The 20,818-nt window shown below is 53.3% G+C and overlaps 1 protein-coding gene across 1 annotated transcript; it reads left to right on the top strand.

The window, feature by feature from the left end:
• Window positions 1-2,580: 2,580 nt before the first annotated feature.
• Window positions 2,581-19,695, top strand: RUSC2 (RUN and SH3 domain containing 2). The gene is made up of 11 exons (XM_010564210.1): window positions 2,581-4,552; window positions 6,941-7,729; window positions 8,261-8,461; window positions 9,695-9,838; window positions 11,069-11,145; window positions 13,158-13,332; window positions 14,280-14,385; window positions 15,453-15,499; window positions 17,027-18,002; window positions 18,682-18,855; window positions 19,166-19,695. The coding sequence occupies exons 1-11, from the start codon at window positions 2,581-2,583 to the stop codon at window positions 19,344-19,346; spliced, it is 4,842 nt and encodes a 1,613-aa protein (XP_010562512.1). The 3' UTR covers window positions 19,347-19,695.
• The last annotated feature ends 1,123 nt before the right edge of the window (window positions 19,696-20,818 follow it).

The raw sequence follows: 20,818 nt of genomic DNA, 5'->3' as shown, positions 1-20,818 counted from the left end.
TGTGCTCTAAGCATTACAATCAGCTACAGAGGCAGTAACAAGGGCAGGGTAGGCCTGCATGAGCAGATAAGCACTGGGGGACTAGTTTTTTTCCCATAATGCTGGAGGGGTGGGGGAAGACAGGATAAACGGGGGCTCCCGCTGCTACATCTGCCATGATCAATGATGCACAAGGTCCAAAATGGGGCACGAACACTGTTGCAGCTGTTGAACACCACTTCCAGCGCGTGCGTGTGCTAGGCACAGAGTCAGGAGCTGCTGTTAACCACGGTGGTTCCTGAGCAATGTGATCTTGGGAATCCCTGATGTAAAAGATCTCCCCCCAGGAACTGGGCTGAGGACAGAGTCATTCCTTTCAGCCTTTGTGGCAGCAGCTGTAGGAAAGGAGCCAGAAGCTTGTAAGACAGAGGAGTCACTGAAAGGGGAGTGAAGGGAGATAGAGGGCTTAGGGAAGCTATAGGTGAGGGAGAGTTTAGGGCTGCACAACAGTCCAGCTGGATATCGTCTAAGTGGTCCAGGTGACCTCTCTACTTCAGAGCCTAATCCTGGGTGAAACATCCCAGCAGAAGCAGAAATGAGGGTGAGTGTTCCCCTCATGTAGGTCTCGTGATGATCTCTGGTAGAGTCTACCAGAAGGCTTGTCTGTTGACTAACAGTGGTGTTAGCATTAACTTTTACATCATTGGGTGTTTATTGTAAATGCTAGGTCCATTTCTATCTTTGTATTTTTTTTCCTGCCAGCAGCATCCTGTGTCTGTGAGAAGCACTATTAAGTGTGGGAGGAAAGTACTTCTTTTGATGATTTTTTTTTAGCATCTTTTAATTGCTATTCTTATGCTATGAAGCTGAAAGAGCTGAAGTTCTTGATCTTTCTGTGGAGCTGTCTCATTGCTTACACTGTTGTTCTAACTTGACTTATCCCACATTTCTCAATTTCCCTCCTGGCCTCGCATGTGCCTTTGCAGCTCTGCTTCAAATCCACTATCATCCCATTGTCACAAATGTTGGGGTAAGGTAGGTGAAAACAGATCCTGTGAATGCCACTTTCTGGAGTCTGAAGGTCAGTGGTGGCAGCCAACCCGGGGTCCTGGGGCCCAGAGCAGGATCATAGTACATGGTGTCAGGCTGCTGTGAGCACTGAGGATGCCTGGATGAGATATGGGATGTAGGTTGCTGACCAAGGGTGTTTGGGCCAGGGTTGTCAGAACAAGTGGTGTATCTGTGAGAGCACTGGGTCATTTTTTAATCCCTCAGGATCATCCTGGATCACTGTTGTCTTTTGTGGTTTCTCTCTCTCCTTGCTGCCTTAGCTGTCACTTCTCTGCATTGGCTTCTCTGATGTGTAGAAGGGAAGACAAGAGGGAAACACATTCCAGACTGTCCTGGAGGCACTTGCAGGCTGGACGTCCAGGTTAGATGGGGAAGGAGGAATGAATATGTGCTCTGTTCTCCCATATCAAATGCTGGTGAATATCTTCCTCTAGCTTTATGAGAACCTGCTGTTAAACGAACTCTGAGGGAGTGGGGCTCAGTGCCCTGCCTGTACGGCTCCTGGGACTGTGGGCTGTGGTAGTTGTACTGTTGTGAAGTGCAGCAGGTAATAAGCAAGTAAGTGCCACAGATAATGTGGCAGAATGTCAGAGAAGTGTGAACGAGGCACCCCAGACCACAAGAGGAACCAGTTTGAGCTGAGGCTTAATAATCAGCAAAAGGTCAGCAGAAGGCAATGTGCTGTATGGGACCTATTTAACCATCACCACTGGTTCCTCATGGCCCCACTGAAGTCATCCGCTCCTTTTCACATGAGAGGCCCTTGTGTGCATAAGTAGTTGCATACTTTGGCATGCTCCCCTGGCACCATTAAAAGAGCTCAGGAAACTCATGGGGGCTCCTGGATTTTGGAGAGGAATGGTTGTTGTGCTTTCCTGTTCCAGTCTGTTCCTGCTTTCCAGTCTCTGCCTGGACTTGTGTGTCTCTAATGTTGCACGGCCTGGCAGTGCACTTTAGTGTTTGGTTCTTAAAGGAAAGTTCAAGGTACCTAAAGGGAGACAAAGATATTTAAGCCAGTGGGAGAAGATGGACTGCTTTCATCAGAGTGCAGCACATTTTTTCAGACCCTGTGCTGTCTGCCTGTTTTCCTGTGAGCATGCAGTGCCATCCGCAGTGAGGTCTTCCTTTGGCCCAAAGCCTGTGCAGCCCTTTGGCCACTTGAGTGAAATCAGTCACTCACTTCACATAAATTTGAGAGGGGTCAGACGGAAGCACAAATGTTGTCCCACAAGTTTGTCTTACATTGTGATGCTTTCCCTGAAGAAGGACAACTCAGGACCTTGTGTTCAGGTATTTGTGCTGACAAGGACTAGTCTGTTTGGTCCTTGTCAGCACATGAAGTGTTCAGTCAAACCAAGGATGCTTTAAATAGTCACTGCCTTTCCTGAGAGGTGACTTCCTTTGTGTTTTTGTCTCTATTTAGGTATCTGAATTCCCTCATGAGAAGTGTCCTCCCTGCCTCTCATGTGCAGCCCTATCTGTCCATGGGTAGCACCAGCTTAACTGATGTCCTGAAGAGCATTCCTCACCATGGATAGTCCACCCAAACTGACTGGTGAGACGCTGATTGTCCATCACATTCCCCTGGTCCATTGCCAGGTCCCCGATAGACAGTGCTGCTCCGTGAGCAAAAGGACCAATCCCTTCTGCCAGCCAGAGCTCAGCATTACACGGACCTCTGCCCTTCCAGACAGAGACCTTTCACAGACTGACTCCTTGGTGTACAGCAGCTTTCTCCAGACCTCCGAAACCTCAGCAGAGGCCTCAGACAGGAAAGAAGGCAAAGCAAGGGATTTGATTGTCCCTAGTGTCAGCAAGCGACACAACCCTTTCCTACTGAGTGAGGGTGAAGACCTCAGCATCTTTGGGGATGACTTGGGTCAAAAATCTTTCCATCTTCACAACTCACTTGTGGCTGGCAAACCTCCCTTTCATCTGCACGAGCTGGCCTTGCCCCCTTTCCACCTCCACGACTCCAACCACATTGTGAAATCCTGGAACATGGCTAGCCGGTCCGGTGTGGTAGACGGGCAAGAGGACAAAATCAGCAGTGACGACATCCAGAAGAGGAACAACGCAAACAGGTGTCACCACGCCTCAGAACGCATGGAGCTGGATGAATGCAGCTGCCATCGTGGCAGCTCCTCCAGCTTCTCCTTCGATGGTGGTGACCAGGAGTGGAACCAGAACACTGGTGAATTGCTGAGGAATCAGGATGCCCTGCACAGCCGGACGTGCAGCTGTTCCAGTTCGGAGCTCCAGCACTGTCGCTGCTACAGTTCGTCAAGTCAGTCTGAGGTGATTGACCAACAGATGGGCTACATCAGTGACTCTTCCTGCAACAGCTCTGATGGGGTGCTGGTGAACTTCAGTGCTCTCTACAACAAAATGAATGGTCAGTCTCGATCTAACCTGAATTCAGCCAACCTGTCCTGTGACTCTTCCTTCTGCAGCCACTCAGACACAGGAGCTTTTTACCTGGATTTGCATTCATCACCCACAGAATCCAAGATGTCTTGCGAGTCGCATCACCCAGAGAGTTCAGGGAAGGTGTGTGGGTGTCAACACTCCTCCTCACCTGTCCTCGATGCTAACTGCAACTCCTACCACCTCCACTGTGAGCCTTGCGCTTCAGAGAGCTCAGACCTCACTGCCTGCTTACAGAGCCAAGCACGGCTTGTTGTGGCTACTCAGAATTACTATAAGTTAGTCACATGTGACTTGTCTTCCCAGTCATCCCCCAGCCCGGCAGGATCTTCCATAACTAGCTGCTCAGAAGACCATACCAAAGGTAGTCCAGCCCAGCCCACTGAATACTATCTGTTCAGAAGGCCTGACCTGAGACAAGAAGAAAGCAACGTGGAGTGCAGTGAGCAGGAGGCAAAGGGAGAATCCACCCAAAACATGATTGAGGGTCAGGTCTATGTGAACGTGTCACCACCTAACCTCAACACAAGCCGGCAGCGCTCCAGGAGCTATGACCAGAACCTGGACAGGAGTCCCAGTGGCAGGCTGGGCTCCTTGGAGCGCATGGTGAGCTGTCCGGTCAAGCTGAGTGAAAGTCCAGCAATACCTATCCAGAGTTCTCCCCCGAAACGAGTGACGTCTTTTGCTGAACTGGCTAAAGGCCGGAAAAAGAATGGCACCTCCCCACCACTCCGGTCCAGTGGTGACTCCTCCTTGGAGTTCTCCCCTATCCCTGAGACACAGCGGGATTGCCCAACCTTCCTTGAAGAAAGAGCTCGCCGCAGCCAGAGTCTTCCACCCATGCCTTTCGTCCATGGCCTGAACCGGAGCTGCGAGGGCTTCTGTTTGAATCATGCTTTTGGGGACAGCCAGGCTTTGAGTTCCACCAAAGACTCAGTCTCCGGTGAGAAGGTCCCCAGTGGGCATGGGGCAGGTGAGCAAGCCTCTCTCTCCCTGCTGATGGAGGCAGATGCCAGCTTCTCAGGTGGCTCTGCCAGTGGCCACGGACAAAGAGGTGCTAGAGCCCGAGCAGACGGTAAGGAGCCAAACTAGGCAGAATGGAGAAGTAAAAAGAAAGGCTGCTCTTTGGGACATCAGGGGAGCAGCAGAGGAACCTGCATGGCAATGGGAGACCAGTGCCTGTGCGGTTTGTTTCCTGGTCTACCACTCCCTGGGACAAAGACCTGCTGTGCTTATTTCAGACCCAGATCAGTGCAAGAGTCTTGTCCTTGTGTTTCTAAAGCCTCTTGAGGTTTTGTGGAAACCTCTCCTATCATGTAAGGGAGGACATGGCCTTGGCACTTAGGGTCTGTGCAGCTTGGAGGATTGTCTCCCTTCCAGGGCATTGTACTCCCCCAGTCCATGAGAATCACCTGCCTTTAGCTCCTAAGATAGAGATGTGAAGATGCTCAGCAGAGTCACATTCCCAGCAGATGAAGGGAAGGGAACCATTGACGAGTTTTTGGGGCAGAGGTGGAGAGGGAAGAGGCATAGCCAGCAGTCTCCTCTCAGGGTCAGGGAGCTCACACATTCTCTGCTGGCACTTACAGCATGAGTCCTGAAGAGATTAGAGGAGCTGTGTGTCTCTGCTGGAATACCCTGGTCATATCCTCCACAATGCATTGGATTGCAGCAAAGGTTCCTGTGGAGGGTAATTGTCACAGTTCCCTCTGCAGGAAAGCCTGTAATACATGAGTTGCTTTCCACCTTGACATTGCTGTCACTTGTCCTGGTGAGGAAGCTATGTGACAGCCCCATCAGAGGTATGGCCATTTCTCCAGCATGGCACAGGACCTCTATTACTGCCCTAGACAATTCTCGTACCTGCTTCTCAGGTAGGAGCCTGTCTAAAATGCCTCTGACCAGACTGCTGCAGTAGGTAGCTCCTAACATGCCAAGTCTCCATTTAATGCCCTGAACATTTCTGGCAGGAGATAGGAAGAACATGTCGTTCATTGCCATGGCAGGTGTGGGAGAGATTTTGGCCTTTGGAGCAAGAGCTTTTTAAGTATTGTGCTGTTTGTTTATTGAGTCTTGAATGTGCACTCGGTGTGGGATGGCAGGGAAGGCAGGTCTCTGCTGGGAGAAGGCAGCGTGGGAGCAGCCCTCTTCGTTTGCAGAGGGAGTGCTTGGAAGGAGCAAGAGCTGCTCAGGGAGGAGGGGGCAGACAGGAGCTCTCAAGGCAATAGAACCCAACAGGTCCTGCACCCCCTGCTGTGGTCCCTTCGTCCGCACTGTGACAGCAAGGCAGGCATTAGTGCTGCGCAGAAAGCTCCTGCCTGCAGCTGGAGATAAAGGCAGAGCTGCTTTGCTCCAGCTGAGAACAGCATGTAAGCCTAGAGGGTCTGAGAAGGGACTAGAGGGAAAGCAAGCCCTGCTAAAAGCTAGTTATAGAGACAAAGGCATTGCACACCCCACAGGCAGCAGGTTAACACCAGGGCTGTGCTTGGGACAGGTCCTTTGTCCCAGGATTTGCTCTGGGCTGGAGGAGTGGGGGGTGGAGCAAGGGAGAAGGTGCCACACTGTGCTGGGATGTGGCGTGGCTGGTGATCAGGGATCCCAGTCAGCCAGGTGTGTGCATCCAGTGTTGTGTGTTGTGCAGAGTGCAGTGTGTCATGCTTCAGCTGTGTCCGTCAGGACATTGTAGCCCCACCAGGAGCTGGAGGCATGCACACATAGGAAATAGCCCAGCACACTTCCTTGGAACATCCCTGTCCATCATTTGCTGGAGCAGACCTGCGCTTTCCAGGGTTGGAAGCTCTTCTGTTTCTGCTGTGGTCCTGATTTGGCTGGGAACATCCTGCTTAGGTCTGGTACAGGCAGGGGGATGAAGGGAGCTATGTGTTCAGAGGGGGGACAGTTACAAGAGAAAGAGGGAGGGAGAATGGGAAGCAAGCAGCCTTTCCAACAGCACCAACTGTGATGTGGGATGCAGTTCTATTGCATGTAATGCTTGTGCTCAGCTGGGTAAGTTCTCAGCACATGTGGACAGTCCTTCAGGATAAGAAACCTTGCTGTACCACAGTGCGTTGGGCCATGTCTTTGTGGCACTGCCTGGGCAGAGGCAGGTTGAGGGCAGGCGCTTGGGGCCATGACTTTGTGCTGTCCTAGGAGCGAGGTTTGCTGAAGGGATGTGAAGCTGGTGACCCTACCAGGAGAGACAAGCTCCTGGTGCAGCACTGTACTCTTCCAGACAGCTGCTAATAGCTGGAAACTCTGCATTTAGGGCCACATGTCTTTACGCTGCCAGCTCATGATGTATGTAACCAGTTCAGACTTGAACCACTCTGCCTGTGTCTGGCCTCTAGCTGTCCTCTTCCACCCACAGCTAAGAGCACATTCCCTTTTGCCTGCGATCTGCCAGGCTGACGATGATTGTCCCTCTGCCCATCCTCACACTTTGTCCACCTTTCTCTCCCCAAAGGTGGTGGCACAGACAGCAAGCCTGTGGTACGCTACAGCAAGGACCAGCGTCCCACGACTCTGCCCATCCAGCCCTTTGTTTTCCAGCACCATTTCAGCAAGCCACCCAAGGCCCGTGCCCTGCACAGCCATTTTGCTTCCAGCCTTTCCCAACTCTACAGCTTGTCCAGCAACCGGTCTGCCAGCCAGCAGATCTCCTCCAATTCCCAGTCCTCAGCCTCGGCCACCTTGGCAGAGCAGGCGGTGGTGGCGGGGAGCCAAGCCCACGGCACGCTCCTGACCCAACGTTCAGGGGATGGAGCTGCCTCCCGCAATGATGGCTGCATTAAGAAGCCTGCACCGGAGACAACCCGGCCATCCCCCCTGGGGAGTTACTCTCCTGTGCGATGCAACGTGCCTTTCTTTCAAAGCGTGGACTCCTCTTCCTCACCCACCGCGGAGAGAGCTGGAGAGAGCCAGCCCCCCAGAAGCAGGTCCTGCCCCATCTCCGCCAGCCTGCTTCCCACGAGGTCTTCCCCAGCTGTCAGTGCCATGCAGCCCTCCCAAGCCACCAAAGCTGATGCCCTGAGGCAAAAGGAGAACCCCAAGCCGGTTCCCAAGAAGGAGGCACCGCTGGAGCCAAGCCCACCACTGTCTGAGTACCGGCTCCACACTGGGTCCCTCCCACCCCTCTCGGTGGGTGGTATGCCTGTGAGCAGAGTAGGAAGCCACACAGATCCCCACTGGAGAAGTGGTGGTGAGACGAGCAGCTCTGGTCCCTTGAGCAGCATGGGAATACGGCCCCTCAATGGTAGGTACCCATCTGCCAGGACGTGCTGGTCTGGAACATCTCCAGCTCCCTATGGCTGTGGCTGTTCCCTGTAGCACCACCCTCTCTTAGAGGTACAGCCCAGGGCAAAATTGCATCTGGGTACGGCAGTGCCCAACAGCCCTTACCATCACTTTGCCTTGCAAAAGAAAGTCCTACACTAAGAGCATGTGCCCCCAGTCCCAACTCCTACACTGTGTCTCTGGAGAGGGCAGCATGGGCTGGGCTGCTGATCTTACAGCACCCCATTGCCAGGTGCTTGTGCCCCAAACCTGCTCCTTCTATGCCTGCACCTGCAAGGCCACCCAGGTTCCTGCCCTGCTCTGCCAGGCTGTGGCCTCCACCTCCCTATATGTATGTGTGCTAATGTCCTGAAATGCTGCTGGACTTTAATGTGCTGTTTCTCTTTCTCTGTCCTTCCTCTTTCTCGTCTTCTCTCTCCCTGTTTCCCCTCCACACGCTGCTGTCTGCTCACATCCTCCCGTCTGGTGCTCACTGCCTGCGGCATCCTAGCGAACCACCTCTCTCCCCAAGCGCTGAAGTGGCGGGAGTACAGGCGGAGGAACCCCCTGGGTCTGGACCGCATTTCGGGGCTGCCCAGCTTAGCAGGCAGCCTAGACAGGAGGCAGCAAGAGCCTCGGCTGAACCGGGGGAACCCCATCTTTGAGCTCCCTGGCACTCTCAACACCAGCCATTTCCACTGCAAGCTGAACGGTGCGCACCACCTTTCTGCTGGGGGGTCTTGGGAGGTGACCCTGGGGCTCAGGTTCAGCCTGGCTTCATCACTGCTCTGCCGGCTCTGAGAAGGAGGGATGATGCATCTGCTCACAGCAGGGCTGAGGGGTACAAGAGGAGGGTGAAAATTGCCTCACTGGTCGGCACAATCTGTGTGGAGCCTCCCTTCTGCATGAGCTGAGAGCAGACAGGTCCTGCTCTGGGCTGGATTGAAGGGGAAAATGAATGGCCCAAGAGCCTGCTCAGACCTCAGCAAGTGTTTCTGGACTGTGTCGAGCTTGCAGTTCAGTTCATGTCTCACACAGGAGTTGTGGCCCTTGGAGGTCTTGTGTCAGTGCCCCACAGTGTCTGCCCATCTGCCCCAATTCTGGCAGCATGCTAGGTGCTGGGCTGTAGCTTTCATGGGGCAGCTGGCAACACTGTAGGGCTCCATGGGGCTCTGTCTTCTCCATGCTTTGCCCTTAAGGTCTTTGCTATCCTCCAAAACCTGTGCAGGAAGGGCTGAGAGGGACAGGCTGCTTTTGGCTGAACATTTGAGAGTCCTCTGGGAAGAGCAGTGTGGTCTCTGTGGGGGGGGAGAGTGTTCTTCAGGTCAGCTTCAAGTCCCAGAGGGAATTCCCCAAAGCTCTACAACTCACTCTGCCAACCCAGACAGTTTCCCCATCGCTCCTTCACGGGAGAATGCCTCACAAGAGAGCTGGAGAATCAACCAGATTGAAATTGAGCACATGAAAGAGCTCCTGCAGAAGTCACCCCTTGAAAACAGAGGCCATCCCGGGGGACAGGCAGAAGATATGTGGTTTGTTGCCTGTGCGTGCCTGTGTGTGACAAGTAGGGATTCTCTCTGTGCTCTACTTTTGACCCCACTTGCCGGGGCTATCGGCGCAGCAGCCCTGAGAGTCTCGTGCAGCGAGGTTTCCCTTAGCACCAGCCCATGAGGGTGAATCTCCCACAGCATCTCCCAGTGCCTATGGACCCTGGTCAAGCTGGAGCTAGTTGTTGGGTGAGCTGTGGGGTTGAACTTACAGGCTCACATTGCAAACCATTGCTGGGAGAGTAACAAGCCTGTGGCCTTGCTATCCCAGCCTTGGACAGGCTGGGGTGAAGACTGCTGCTGACGCAGCATGCTTCTGGGAAAAGCAAACAATGTGGGAGAGGCTTTGGTATAAGGGCTTGGGGCTGATCCTTCTCCCCCCTGTCTTGGCCCTGCAGGACAGTCTATGAGGCAACTCCAGCTTACCTACACTGACTTCTTCCCTGACTACTTCTCACTAGCAGAGAAACCCCCCGCTGAGTTCTGCCTCTCCCCAGATGGCAACACAGAGTCCATCTCCATCGACTTGCTGCAGAAGAAGGGTGAGTCTGTGCATCTCTCATGGACAAGAGTGTGGCATAGCACAGCATAAGGCGAACAGTGCTTCTCTCTGTCTCATCTCATCTCTGTTGACATAATGGTTTCTTTCCCTGCCCTTCTCTACTTTAACGTCATAACTATATGTCCCCCTGGACATATCACAAGGCCTGTGATTGTACCTGAAGTGTGGGAGGCAGGTCCTTGTGGTATTCAAACTCTCCCAAAGTTTTGGAGTGGCAGTCTGGGACAGACCACAACCCATCTCCCTTGTGGAGCCTAACTGTTGGGATGGAGTGAGCTGTTTCCATGGCAGGTTCTTGTGTTCTCTGCACCATGCAATGTGCCACGGAGTATGTTTGAGCTACTCATCACAGGAAGTATGATTAGAAAGAATCTTAAGTCCACAAGAAAGGGCAGAGAGCAGACAGGCACAGGAGTATGACCCTAAGGCAGGGCATGCTGCCACCCCTGTCTCAGTATACAAGGGTGGATCTGTGTGATGTTGCAGATGTGCTAGCCTGAGATTTTGTAATTTAGGTAAAAGGTCTGTTGGTCCTACATGGTGAATTGTTTATATGAAAGGGTGGGAGAAAGGATTCCAAAGCAGGACAAGATATGGCTGTGATGAGATCCATGCTAGAGGCAGGGTTGGGGACTGGATTGTTGACAGCTGCCTCAGTATCATTTTAGAGGCAAGAGATGTGCAGAAATGTTCCCGTGCCTTTGCCAGCTATGTGTTGGTGATTACCAGATGGCAGCTTTCCCCTCTATTCCACTTCTATTCTTGCATCATGCTGATGCAGATGTCAGATTACCCACCACTGGCTTGTTACTCAAAGTCATTACATAGCTTTGCCAAAGGTGTGGCTTCTGCCTTGCTGCCCTGTAGGATCAAAGCAGCAAAAGACTCATTGCCTCAGACCCCATCTCTGCTCCCTCAAGGGATGGTGTGTGGAGGTGATGGTCCATCTCCCTTGGGAATATTGACAGGGTATCTTATGCTTCAGCTGCTTCTAAAGGTTGTCCTACTGTTGGGCTGATAGGTGAGTGTTGGAACCAGCAGGGCCAGATTTGGTGAGGAGTTAGGAGGGGCTCTGCATGTTTTTGGCTGAGAGGGCTTGTGTGCTGACATGGGCTTGAAATGCCCCTGCCTGATTTCTTTGTGAAGTGTTTGGTCAGGGTCTCTGCTAGAAGCCCCTCAGGCAGCTCTCTGACTCATTCTTTCCCTCTAGGTCTGGTGAAGGCAATCAACACTGCCGTTGACCTGATTGTGGCTCACTTTGGAACCAGCAGAGATCCAGGGGTGAAGGTATGTCTTGCTTTCAACATCATGTGTGACATGGAGAGGATGGAAAAAGATTGCCTTTCTATTCTCGTCCAGTCAAAAACTACAGGGTATCCAATGAAGGTGGTAGTACCAAGAACAAACCAAAGGCGATGGTACGCCATGCAGCAGATAGTAAATCTGACAATTCTTGCTCCGTGATGCTGGAGGTACTGAAGGAGTACATGCATTTAAGGGCAGATCAGAAAAACACAGGGAAGAGAAATTCATTGAGGTCTATTAAACACATAGGAATAATGTCCAGCTTAGGTAGTCTCTGAGTTGAAAGTAGCTGTAGGCTGCAAAAATATTAAGGGCAAGAATTATATATGTTTGCTCTGGTTTGGGTCTTTTTTATGTACTTACTCATGGCTCTTTATAAGAAAGAATACCAGGCCAGCTGGACTGCTGATCTGATGCAGTACACCAGCTTTTTTCTCATACAGTGGGGAGTTGTGTCTCCCTCCTCCACATGTCCCGTGACAGCGGGTGCCAGGACACAGTGCAGTGTCCCCAGTCCCTTGATGTGTCACAGGGCTCCATAACAATAAAGAAGTGCATCAGTCATTGCCCATTGAGGCAGATGGGCATCCCCTATAGCCCTTGCCATGAACCCACTAGCTTCAGAGTGCATCTAGGTTGCCTGTGGAATTGGCTGCTTTTGGCCTGTGCTCCCCTCATCTCCCATTTCTGGAATAACACAGAAGCAGAAAAGTTTGCTTCCATTTGTACCAGGCAGTGTTTGCAGTCCTGTGACACCCAGCATGTTTGTGGTTCCTCCTGTCAATGCTGAATGCTCTGCTTCAGTCAGGGGACTCTGGGGCAGCAACGTGACACTATTTGGACATGACAACTGCCCTGGAGTGCCATCCCCAAGGAGAAACCTCACTGGGACAGATTCCGAGCCCATTCAATCTTACCTCAGAGCTCAGGGTAATTTGCCCCTAATTACAATTGTTGATGATGTAGAGATTGCTGTGCATCACAACTGGAGCTGTTGGGATTCCCACAGCTTCTTAAGGCTTCACTGTGAATTTCCTATTCTTGCAGTATTGGTTTGGGGAATAATTGCAACATTCCTGCATTACTTTACTTACCAGACAACCCTGGTAAGTAAAATGCTGGGGTTTTGTTATGCATCAGTGTGCCAAGGGATGAGCATTCACCTGTCAAAAGGCAACACCCATCCCTGATGCTCCCACGCTCAATGAATCTGACAGGATTATTCCTGACCCAGAAGTTCAGTCTCAGTTCAGGGCCTTTGTGGACCCATGCCAACTGGCCAGTATAATTCCAGCTCAGCTGGTAAAATCTGTGTCCTGAACACAACTGCCTGGGACCACCAACATGATGTGCAAGGCCTGGGGCTGACCCCTTTGCATAGACCCCTCGGCAGCTCAAAGACCGTATGCAGCAGAGTATGTCCCCACTCTGCTGATGCTGGGCTCTTATGTGCTTGTCACCTCAGCCTGAGCTCTGTCCATCCATTTTGCCCTCACCCTGTTTATTTATAGTAATCCCTAGGAATTATAGCTCCGCATGTCACTGAGTTAAGTGTTCCTTAACCCTTCGGTGCTGGTAGTTCCTATGTGGCTTCAGGCTTCCTGCTTCAAAAATAGCAACAAGAAAATCTACAGCAGCAGAAAAATTCCATACTCTTTTCTTCCTCTAGCAGGACAGCCTTTTTATACCTGTAGGCAGAACTAGGTGTACCTTCTAATTGGGATATCGTCTTCCCAAATTGGGATATTCTCTTCCCAAGCTGTTGCTTCATCCCAGCCGGGGGCAGACCTTGCAGGGAGCAGTCCAGAACTGGTGTATGAGGCAGCAGGGGTGAAGGGGAAGAGACTGCCTAATTAAGGAGCTGCTGAGCATTACCGTAGCCTGGATATTGCCTGCTGAGTGTCCGTAGTAGGCAAGTGGGGCTGGACTGTTTGCATGCGTCTTACCTTGTATAGCAGTTACCAACAATCACCCTGTTACCTGTTGTCCCTTAGGCCAAACTTGGGAACAGCTCCGTGAGCCCCAATGTGGGGCATCTCATCCTGAAATACCTGTGCCCTGCTGTCCGGGACATTCTGAGTGACGGGCTCAAGGCTTACGTCCTAGACATGATCATTGGCCAGAGGAGGAACATCCCCTGGAGCGTGGTGGAGGCATCCACCCAGCTAGGTATGGAGGATGTGCAACGATATCCATTGCTCTGCGGTACTCCCGTGTTATGGCTGGGGGGTGCTGGGGAAGGCTGACTTTAAGGACGGGAAAGCAGAATAATACCCATCTCCCTGCATGGAACGGAGTGCACCTTGCCCTTCTCTTGCAAGACAGAGGAGCCACTGCTCTATTCTGGCCAAATATTTATTGTCATTTTCCCTGAAATTTCCAAATTCTCCTATAACAGGTCCTAGCAATGGAAAAAAGAAAAAAAACCCAAAAGAATGCCCCTTTCCCCCCTCTAAGATTCCAGGGTGTTTCTGGACCTTCATCTTTAGCCCTGCACAGCTACTGTATAAGGCAGAGCTGTGCTTTAGCCTGGTCTGTAAGAAAATTTGCACTCACAGCTCACTTGGCTCAAGCATGCCCACAACACCTGCACCTCTGCTAGTACCAGTCTGCACCCTGGATTGTGGCAGTGGCTACCATCCAGGATAACTCCTTTCCAAGGTTACAGATGGCAAGGCCACACTGATTTCTGCATCATGAAGAGCTTACATCCAGGGCTGGGAAGTCTCCTAGTCTGTTTGTGGCAAATCTCCAGCTCTGGGGTTCTCTCTGTGATTCCAGACACCCCAAATTATAACCACCCACCACAATATTCTGTTTACCTGCTGATTTTGAGCCAAGGCCTGTGATTGTACCTGAAGTGTGGGAGGCAGGTCCTTGCAGTATTCAAACTCTCCCAAAGTTTTGGAGTGGCAGTCTGGGACAGACCACAACCCATCTCCCTTGCGGAGCCTAACTGTTGGGATGGAGTGAGCTTGTCTTGGTGTTTGGTGGAGAGGCACTGCACACACAGGCATGGACACCCAGCCAATGTCTGTCTTTGCCTTGATGCTCCTTCTCATGGTGCCGTTTTGGCTTTGCTGACCACAAATCAACATTCTGCTTCTTTTCCATAGGCCCCTCTACCAAGTTGCTGCACAGCCTCTATAGCAAGATCAGCCAGTACATGGAGCTCACCAACCACACCATGAGGTTCAACGCATTCATCTTTGGCCTCCTCAAGTAAGCAGGCTCCGTGGTCTGGCTGCATGTCACTGTCCAGGGTGGGCAGTGGGTGCTGGTCCTTGACTTCAGGCAGGCACAGTTGCCAGTGAAAGGATGTAAGAAACTGGGAAGCCACTCCACAGCTCTAGGTGGAGGAAGGAAGAAGCTGTGAGCCTTGGAGAACTCCAGAAGGATCAAATCCTACCCTACCAGGCTAGGACTGAGAAGGGGTGGCTGTAGCCCACTGAAGAACATTGTCAGCTTGTTTTAGCCCCAAAACATTAGGTGGGAAGAGTCTGTCTGTCAGGGTTCATGCAAGGTTAGACATAACATATGCATAAATTACTCCTGGAAATCCCTGCTTAAATCACTGCTTCCTGGAGCTGCAGTGAATCCTAGGGCATGAGGCTCGAAGGAGAAATTTCCCTGGTCCAGGACTCAAGGCTGGCCCTTCCAGGTTGGATAAGGAGCATGCACAATACATGCAGTCAGTGTTAAACAGAAGAAGTCAGCGATGTCTTTTTGCCAGTGAAGGGATAAGTGCTACTAGGATGGTATTTCCCTGCTCCTCTCCAGTGGCTGGCAAGAGCTCTGGCAGTGGCGACAGAGTCCCCAAGATCTCCAAATGTTGGAGGATCCCTACAAGCATGAGCAAGCTCTGTTCTGCTCTCCCCTGCTGGCACAGGATACCAGCATAGTTTGGGCCAAGCCTGCAGCAATGATCTTATGTTTGTAGATGATTTGCTTCTTTCACATGAGCCCCTCTCGGCAAAGCTAAGTTCTGCCAAGGACATAGGAGCTAAATGGTGAGGAAACTTGCTGGAAACGTGGTTGTTAGGGGTTACAGTTGTATGATGCCTCATGTAAATCAAAGTGGATGGCTCTGAGACAGGCTTGGTGTCTGTGGTCAGTGCATGCTGATGGGAGTGAGCCACTGTCTTTTCAATAGGTCTTGAGGTTCAGAAGTTCATGCTGTGTAAATGCCCTTTTCCAGCCACACTTCTTTTTGTAGAACAGCAAGGATGAAGAGGGCGAATTGATTTTCACTCTTTCTTTCTTTCTCTGCTTGTTTTCCCCTCCTGCAGTATCCGGTCCTTGGAGTTCTGGTTCAACCACCTCTACAACCATGAAGGTAGGAGCCTGAGGGCTGTGGGCTGCGGTGGGGACCAAATTCTGCACACTGTAGAGCATGGGAGGGACATGCATTTCTCTTGCTGGTCTCTTAGCCTAGGCTGCTCCCCTCTGCTCTGAGCTGAAGGGCTAGACTATACACAGTCCCAGTGTACCAGGGAGGTCCCAAGTGGAAGTCCAAGCTCCATGCAGCTCCTGCCACCTGAGCCTGGCCAGCCACGTGCTTCCCAGCTGCAGGTAGTACCCAAGGCTATCACCTCCAACACAGATCCCTCAGTCTACCCACAGGACACGAGATCTAAGCCTCTGCACATTTCTGTGTTCCCTGCCCAGTGCCTGAGAGCTTTGTACAGCTGGAGCAGTGCACACTTGGCTAAAACTGTTCAGGAATGGGAAATGGAAAGAAATGGAAAGGAAAACCCCCTGAGACACAAAAAGCAGATTTTACTGGTTGTATCTGTTTTTTCAACAAGAATTGTTTCTAGAGTGTGCAGATAACCCAGCAGCAGGATCAAGCTGCCTGATGCCTAGAAGCAGCATGACTAAGTGCTAAGTGCACAGTGAGACAGATGCCCTCGACCTGCTGGATCCCCCGAGAGTGCTGCTGGCTCAGCCTGTGCTCAGCCCAGGGCCCCATACAAGAAGTCCAGCCCAGTGTCTTCTGGCAGGTTTGGGGGCTGACAGCAGACATTTTCCAGGTCTGCATGTGCAGTCAGCACTTCTCTCTGGAGCAGCCAGGAGACCAGACTTGCCTTTGTACTGAGCAGTGTGGCAAGAGAAAGCATCCTGGTTTTCTGGAGCAGAAGACGACCATCTGTTTCAAGCCATCATTAAGAGCTGGAAGTGTGAGCAAAAGCTAGGGTTGTCAGGATGATGAAGGCTAGGCAAAAGGGTTGGAGATAAGGTGCAAGTTCTGTCTGTGGTGTAAGTTTGTTATCTCACTGGGACCAAATGGCCACAAATCCTATTCCCAACTCTCTCCCTGGGAGTGAGACCTGACAGCAAAGCTGGGGCGGGGGGGGCGGGCACTGTGGATGTGGCCAAATGAAGTGAAGAATGAATGCTGCAGGTAGAAATGTTAGTCCATTTTCTGTTAGGATCCACAGTTCAGCCCAGCCAGGTCCCTGGAAAAACTGTATTCAGCTGTCTCTGACACCTCTGTCTGCAGGGGGGACTGGTGCTGGCCAGATCTGCAGCTCCTTGTTCATCTCCAGGAGGTGTGGAAGAGAATTTTAACACGTGCCATCCCACTGATTCTCTTTATACTCACCCCACCCCCACGATATTTTGTGGCAGAGATCATCCTGGTGTATAGTCTGATGGGCAGGTCTGGGCTGCAGGTGCGTCTGGAAGCAGGACCTGGGCCAGCTCGGCCCAGAGCTCACAGAGCATCTGGTGCTCCCTGACCCAGTGCTGAGCCTCGCACTGCAGCCACAGCTGTGACCAAAAACTAGTGTCCAGCTCCTTTCCCCATAGCTTCAGCAGCTTCTTGGTGGCTCTCCTGTAATTAATGTCTCTTGCCCTACAGATATCATCCTGGCACACTACCAGCCAGTGGGCTTCTTGTGCCTGTCTCACAGCGTGTGCCAACCTCTTTTCGAGGAGCTCTTGCTCCTGCTGCAGCCTCTCTCCCTGCTGCCCTTCAACCTAGACCTCCTTTTCGAGCACCACCTGATGCAGATGGGCAAAGAGCAGCAGCAGCAAAAGGAGCTGCTGCGTGTGAAGCAAGACCTGCTGCTTTCCGCACACTCCACCCTGCAGCTGATGCGGACGCGGGGCAGCAGTGAGGATCCCGACGGCTGCAGCACTGCCCCCGAAGCGTGCAAAGCGAGTGCCAGGGATGGTGACATCTCACCAGGCCACAGCCCCCAGCAAGCTGCGAGCGAGAGGGTCAAGGGGGTGGGTGCCTCCTGCGGAGATGGCGACAGGGAGGAAGAGGGGAGGAAGACGCAAGAGAGCGCGTGGGAGGGGAAGAAGGACAAGCAGGCAGGCTGGTGGTACCAGCTCATGCAGAGCTCTCAGATTTACATCGAGGGCTCAGCTGAAGGCTCGAAGTTCGTCCGCTATGAGAAGAAGAAGGCTTTGAATACTGTGCCTAGGTCAGCGGAGACCCGCAAGGCACCACCCCCCCGCGAAGGGGTTGTGGAGGGTGCAGAGGCTTGCCCCATTGCTGAGGGCACCTTGGAGGAGAGGCCCAAGGCTGCCAGCAAGCCAAGTCCTGAAGCCATGGAAGAGCCCTTGGAAAAGCCCCAGCAGGTACCGGTTGGCGAAGAGGTGAAGGAGCGGAGCTGGCCCTTCTGGATGGGCAGCCCCCCAGACTCGGTGCTTACCGAGCTGAAGCGCAGCAAGGAGAAGGAGACTGGGACTCAGCAAAGAGTGGGAACAGCAGCAGCAGCCTCCCGAGAGGAGAGCAGCACCAGTGCATCAGAGGGCAGCCAGCCCATCAAGTGGGGACACTTGTTTGGGTCCAGGAAGGTGCAGAAAGAGCACAGGCAGCCTAACAGGTAAGAGCAGGGATGGTTTGGGGCTGGGGAGGGCTGGTTAAACCTGGGGTTGCAGCAGTGCAGGTGGAAGTCGGGCCAGTAGCCGACTGCTGGGCTACACCATGGTGGTATATCAGAGGCAGTGTGTCAACAGAGAGGACTGTCACCCCTGGCCAGCCCTGCCAGCCTGCTGGCCTGCCTTAATTCCTCCCACACCACCATTCCCCTTGGCACCTACCCATGTTCAGTCCACCTCATGGGCTTTCCTCTTCTGCCTGAGCAATAACACTGCCCCAGCCCCTAAGCCCCCTCTCCGGGGGAAGAGCCCCTGCTGCGTGGCCCCTATCACCTCATCCCTCCCAAAAACACATACTGAGAAAAGAACATGGAGCCACCCCTGTTGTGCACGACCCATGAGGAGAAGGCATGAAGTTGTCCTGTGTAGCTGAGACCTCCCGCTCTGCTTCTCCTCCATCTGTACCCTTACTGCTTCTATGGCCACTGGAAATGTCCTTCCCAGTCTAGGCCATGGTGTGTCTGGAGGATGCTGAGCCCTCCCCACCAGAAGACAGCCTGGGGACTGCAGTGCACGTTGTGCATGGAGTCAGACCTCTAAGGCGCGAGATTGCCACGAGAGCGGCTGCTCCTTGCCCCCAGGTACGCTTCCCTGCCACTACCTGCTTCTGTCTTCTTTTTGCAGGTTGCCCTCTGGCTGGCTGAGCTTGGACAAGTCTGTCTTCCAGCTGGTGGCCCAGACGGTCGGAGCAAGCATGTGGCGAGAAGCAGCTCCTGAGCCGGAGCGCCCCCGGCCAGAGCCACCTGAGGTGGACCCCGCGGCGCAGCCAGCCCGGGGGCTGTCTCCCCACCCTCCCTGGTGAGTGGCACCATGTGGCTGTCCTGCAGGTGCTGGGACGTGGGTTGGGGTTGGCAGGGCTCTGCCTGTTGCAGTTCGCCTGGTCCCCTTTGTACTCATGGACCAGGGGACAATTCGGGGCAGCGATGCAGCTTGTGCATCCATCCACCCCAACTCTGCAATCTGCAGGTGAGGGGCAGCTGGGGACCTGGCTGGGTGGGGAGACAGGGGTTGTTTTCCTTGCTCCTCTGTGCCCATGGTGCTCCCTGGGCTTCAGCAGGGTGAGCGTCCTGTGGCAAGCTAACCCTTCCTCCCTTCTCTTTGCCTGCAGTGAGGTGAAAGCTCTTTGCCATCACATTGCCACCGAGGCAGGACAGCTGAGCTTCAATAAAGGGGATATCCTGCAGGTCATCTCCAAAGTGGACGGTGACTGGCTGCAGTGCAGCCTCGGCTCCGAGAAGGGACTGGTGCCCATCATGTACGTCACCCACCCAGAGGACGAGGACTATTGACGTGGCTGGGAGGCCAAGCACAGTACCGTGGGCTGCTGAGGCTCCTCTGGGGAAGCCCACCCTGCCAGAGGAACAGACACAGCTTCTTGCTAGTTTCTTACCTTTCTTGCCATTACAGAATACAGTAACCATAGGTGGTTCCTTCTTGCTCCTCCTTGTGCAGCTGCCAAAGGCCAGCTTGGCCCCTGGGGTTTTCTGCGAGCTGCACCTCGTATTGCCAGGCACCGCCGTGCATGCAGCCACATTGGGGACCACCTGAGCCCCCTCCACCCCACGCCATCTCCAGCACCTGTAGGCTGTAGACTCGTACATAGCAGGAACCCAAGCAGTCCCTGCCAGGGTAGCACTGCCCCATTGCCCAGCTCAGTATCACAGTGGAGGGCGCAGGATGCTGGCTTTCCCCTCCCCGAGGGTGGCAGTGCAGTCTGCAGCCTTCAGCATCCCTGGCATCATCAGCCACAGGAGTGGGAGCACCGTGCATTGGCAAGGTCCCTGCAAGGCTGGGCTGATGAGTTGCATTGCAGCTTGATGGGGGCTGCGAGGTAGGTTCCCCCACGCTGGAGCAGCCCTGTCCTAACGTATTATAGTTGTGCCTGGTGGGTTGTACCATGCGGCGGGGCTGGGGCTGTGCCTGGCCACGGCCAGGGGAGGGGGAAGGGGTATGTGTGGAGGTGTGGGGGGTCATGAGAAAGGGGTGTGGATGTTCAGTGTTATGTAGGTCCGGGATGGGTAGCGCCACCCTGTGCGGAGATGGGTGCTTTGGGGGGTGGCCCTGTGCCCTCCACGCTGAGCAGGGAGCCAGTGCCTGGGAAGCCCTGGGATGCTCAGTGGAGGGGGGTTGGAGGGGAGGTGGCGAGGGCAAGGTCCCTGACTGGGCTAGAGATGCTCTTTGGAGTTGGGGGCAGTGCTCCCGGCAGGTAGATTGGGGGATGCTCCCAGAGGGAGCTGGGGAGGGAGGGGTGGTGCTCCCCTTGGCATAGGGTTTCTGGTCTTGCTGAGCAGTGCCGTGGGGTGGGGGGGACAAGTGTTGTGCACAAGCACAAGGGGATACTGGGGGTCCTGGGGTCCTTGGTAGAGGCAATGCCAGTCAACCCCTTCCTTGCCATGTTCATGCCGCCCACTGGGGTGGGATCTTCACCTGCCTGTCAGGTGGGGAACAGTGTTAGTGAAAGGCCACGCCAGTATTTGGTGCCTTGGCCGGGTTGACGCTGCTCGCAGCATCGTGCCTGGGCTGGCTTCCCCATGGCAAGGGGCCCTGGCCTTGCAAGGTTACCTCCTGCTTGTACATCGCTTAGCGGACATTGCACCGTATTTAATTTGTATTTCCCCGTTAGAACAAGGTGTCTCGCCTTTATTTATTTCTTTATTTATGATGCATATTAATAAAAAAGGTGCTGATTGAGCTCCCTGCTGTGCAGCCTTGTGATTTCAGCCCATCCCTGGGAAGGGTCTCAGGGTTACCTGTGCTGGGA

This window comes from Haliaeetus leucocephalus, unplaced genomic scaffold, assembly GCF_000737465.1.
Source record: "Haliaeetus leucocephalus isolate CR32 unplaced genomic scaffold, Haliaeetus_leucocephalus-4.0 Scaffold176, whole genome shotgun sequence".
Taxonomy (NCBI): Eukaryota; Metazoa; Chordata; class Aves; order Accipitriformes; family Accipitridae; genus Haliaeetus; species Haliaeetus leucocephalus.
Note: the sequence above shows the minus strand (reverse complement) of the source record. Positions and strands in the feature narration are given on the sequence as shown.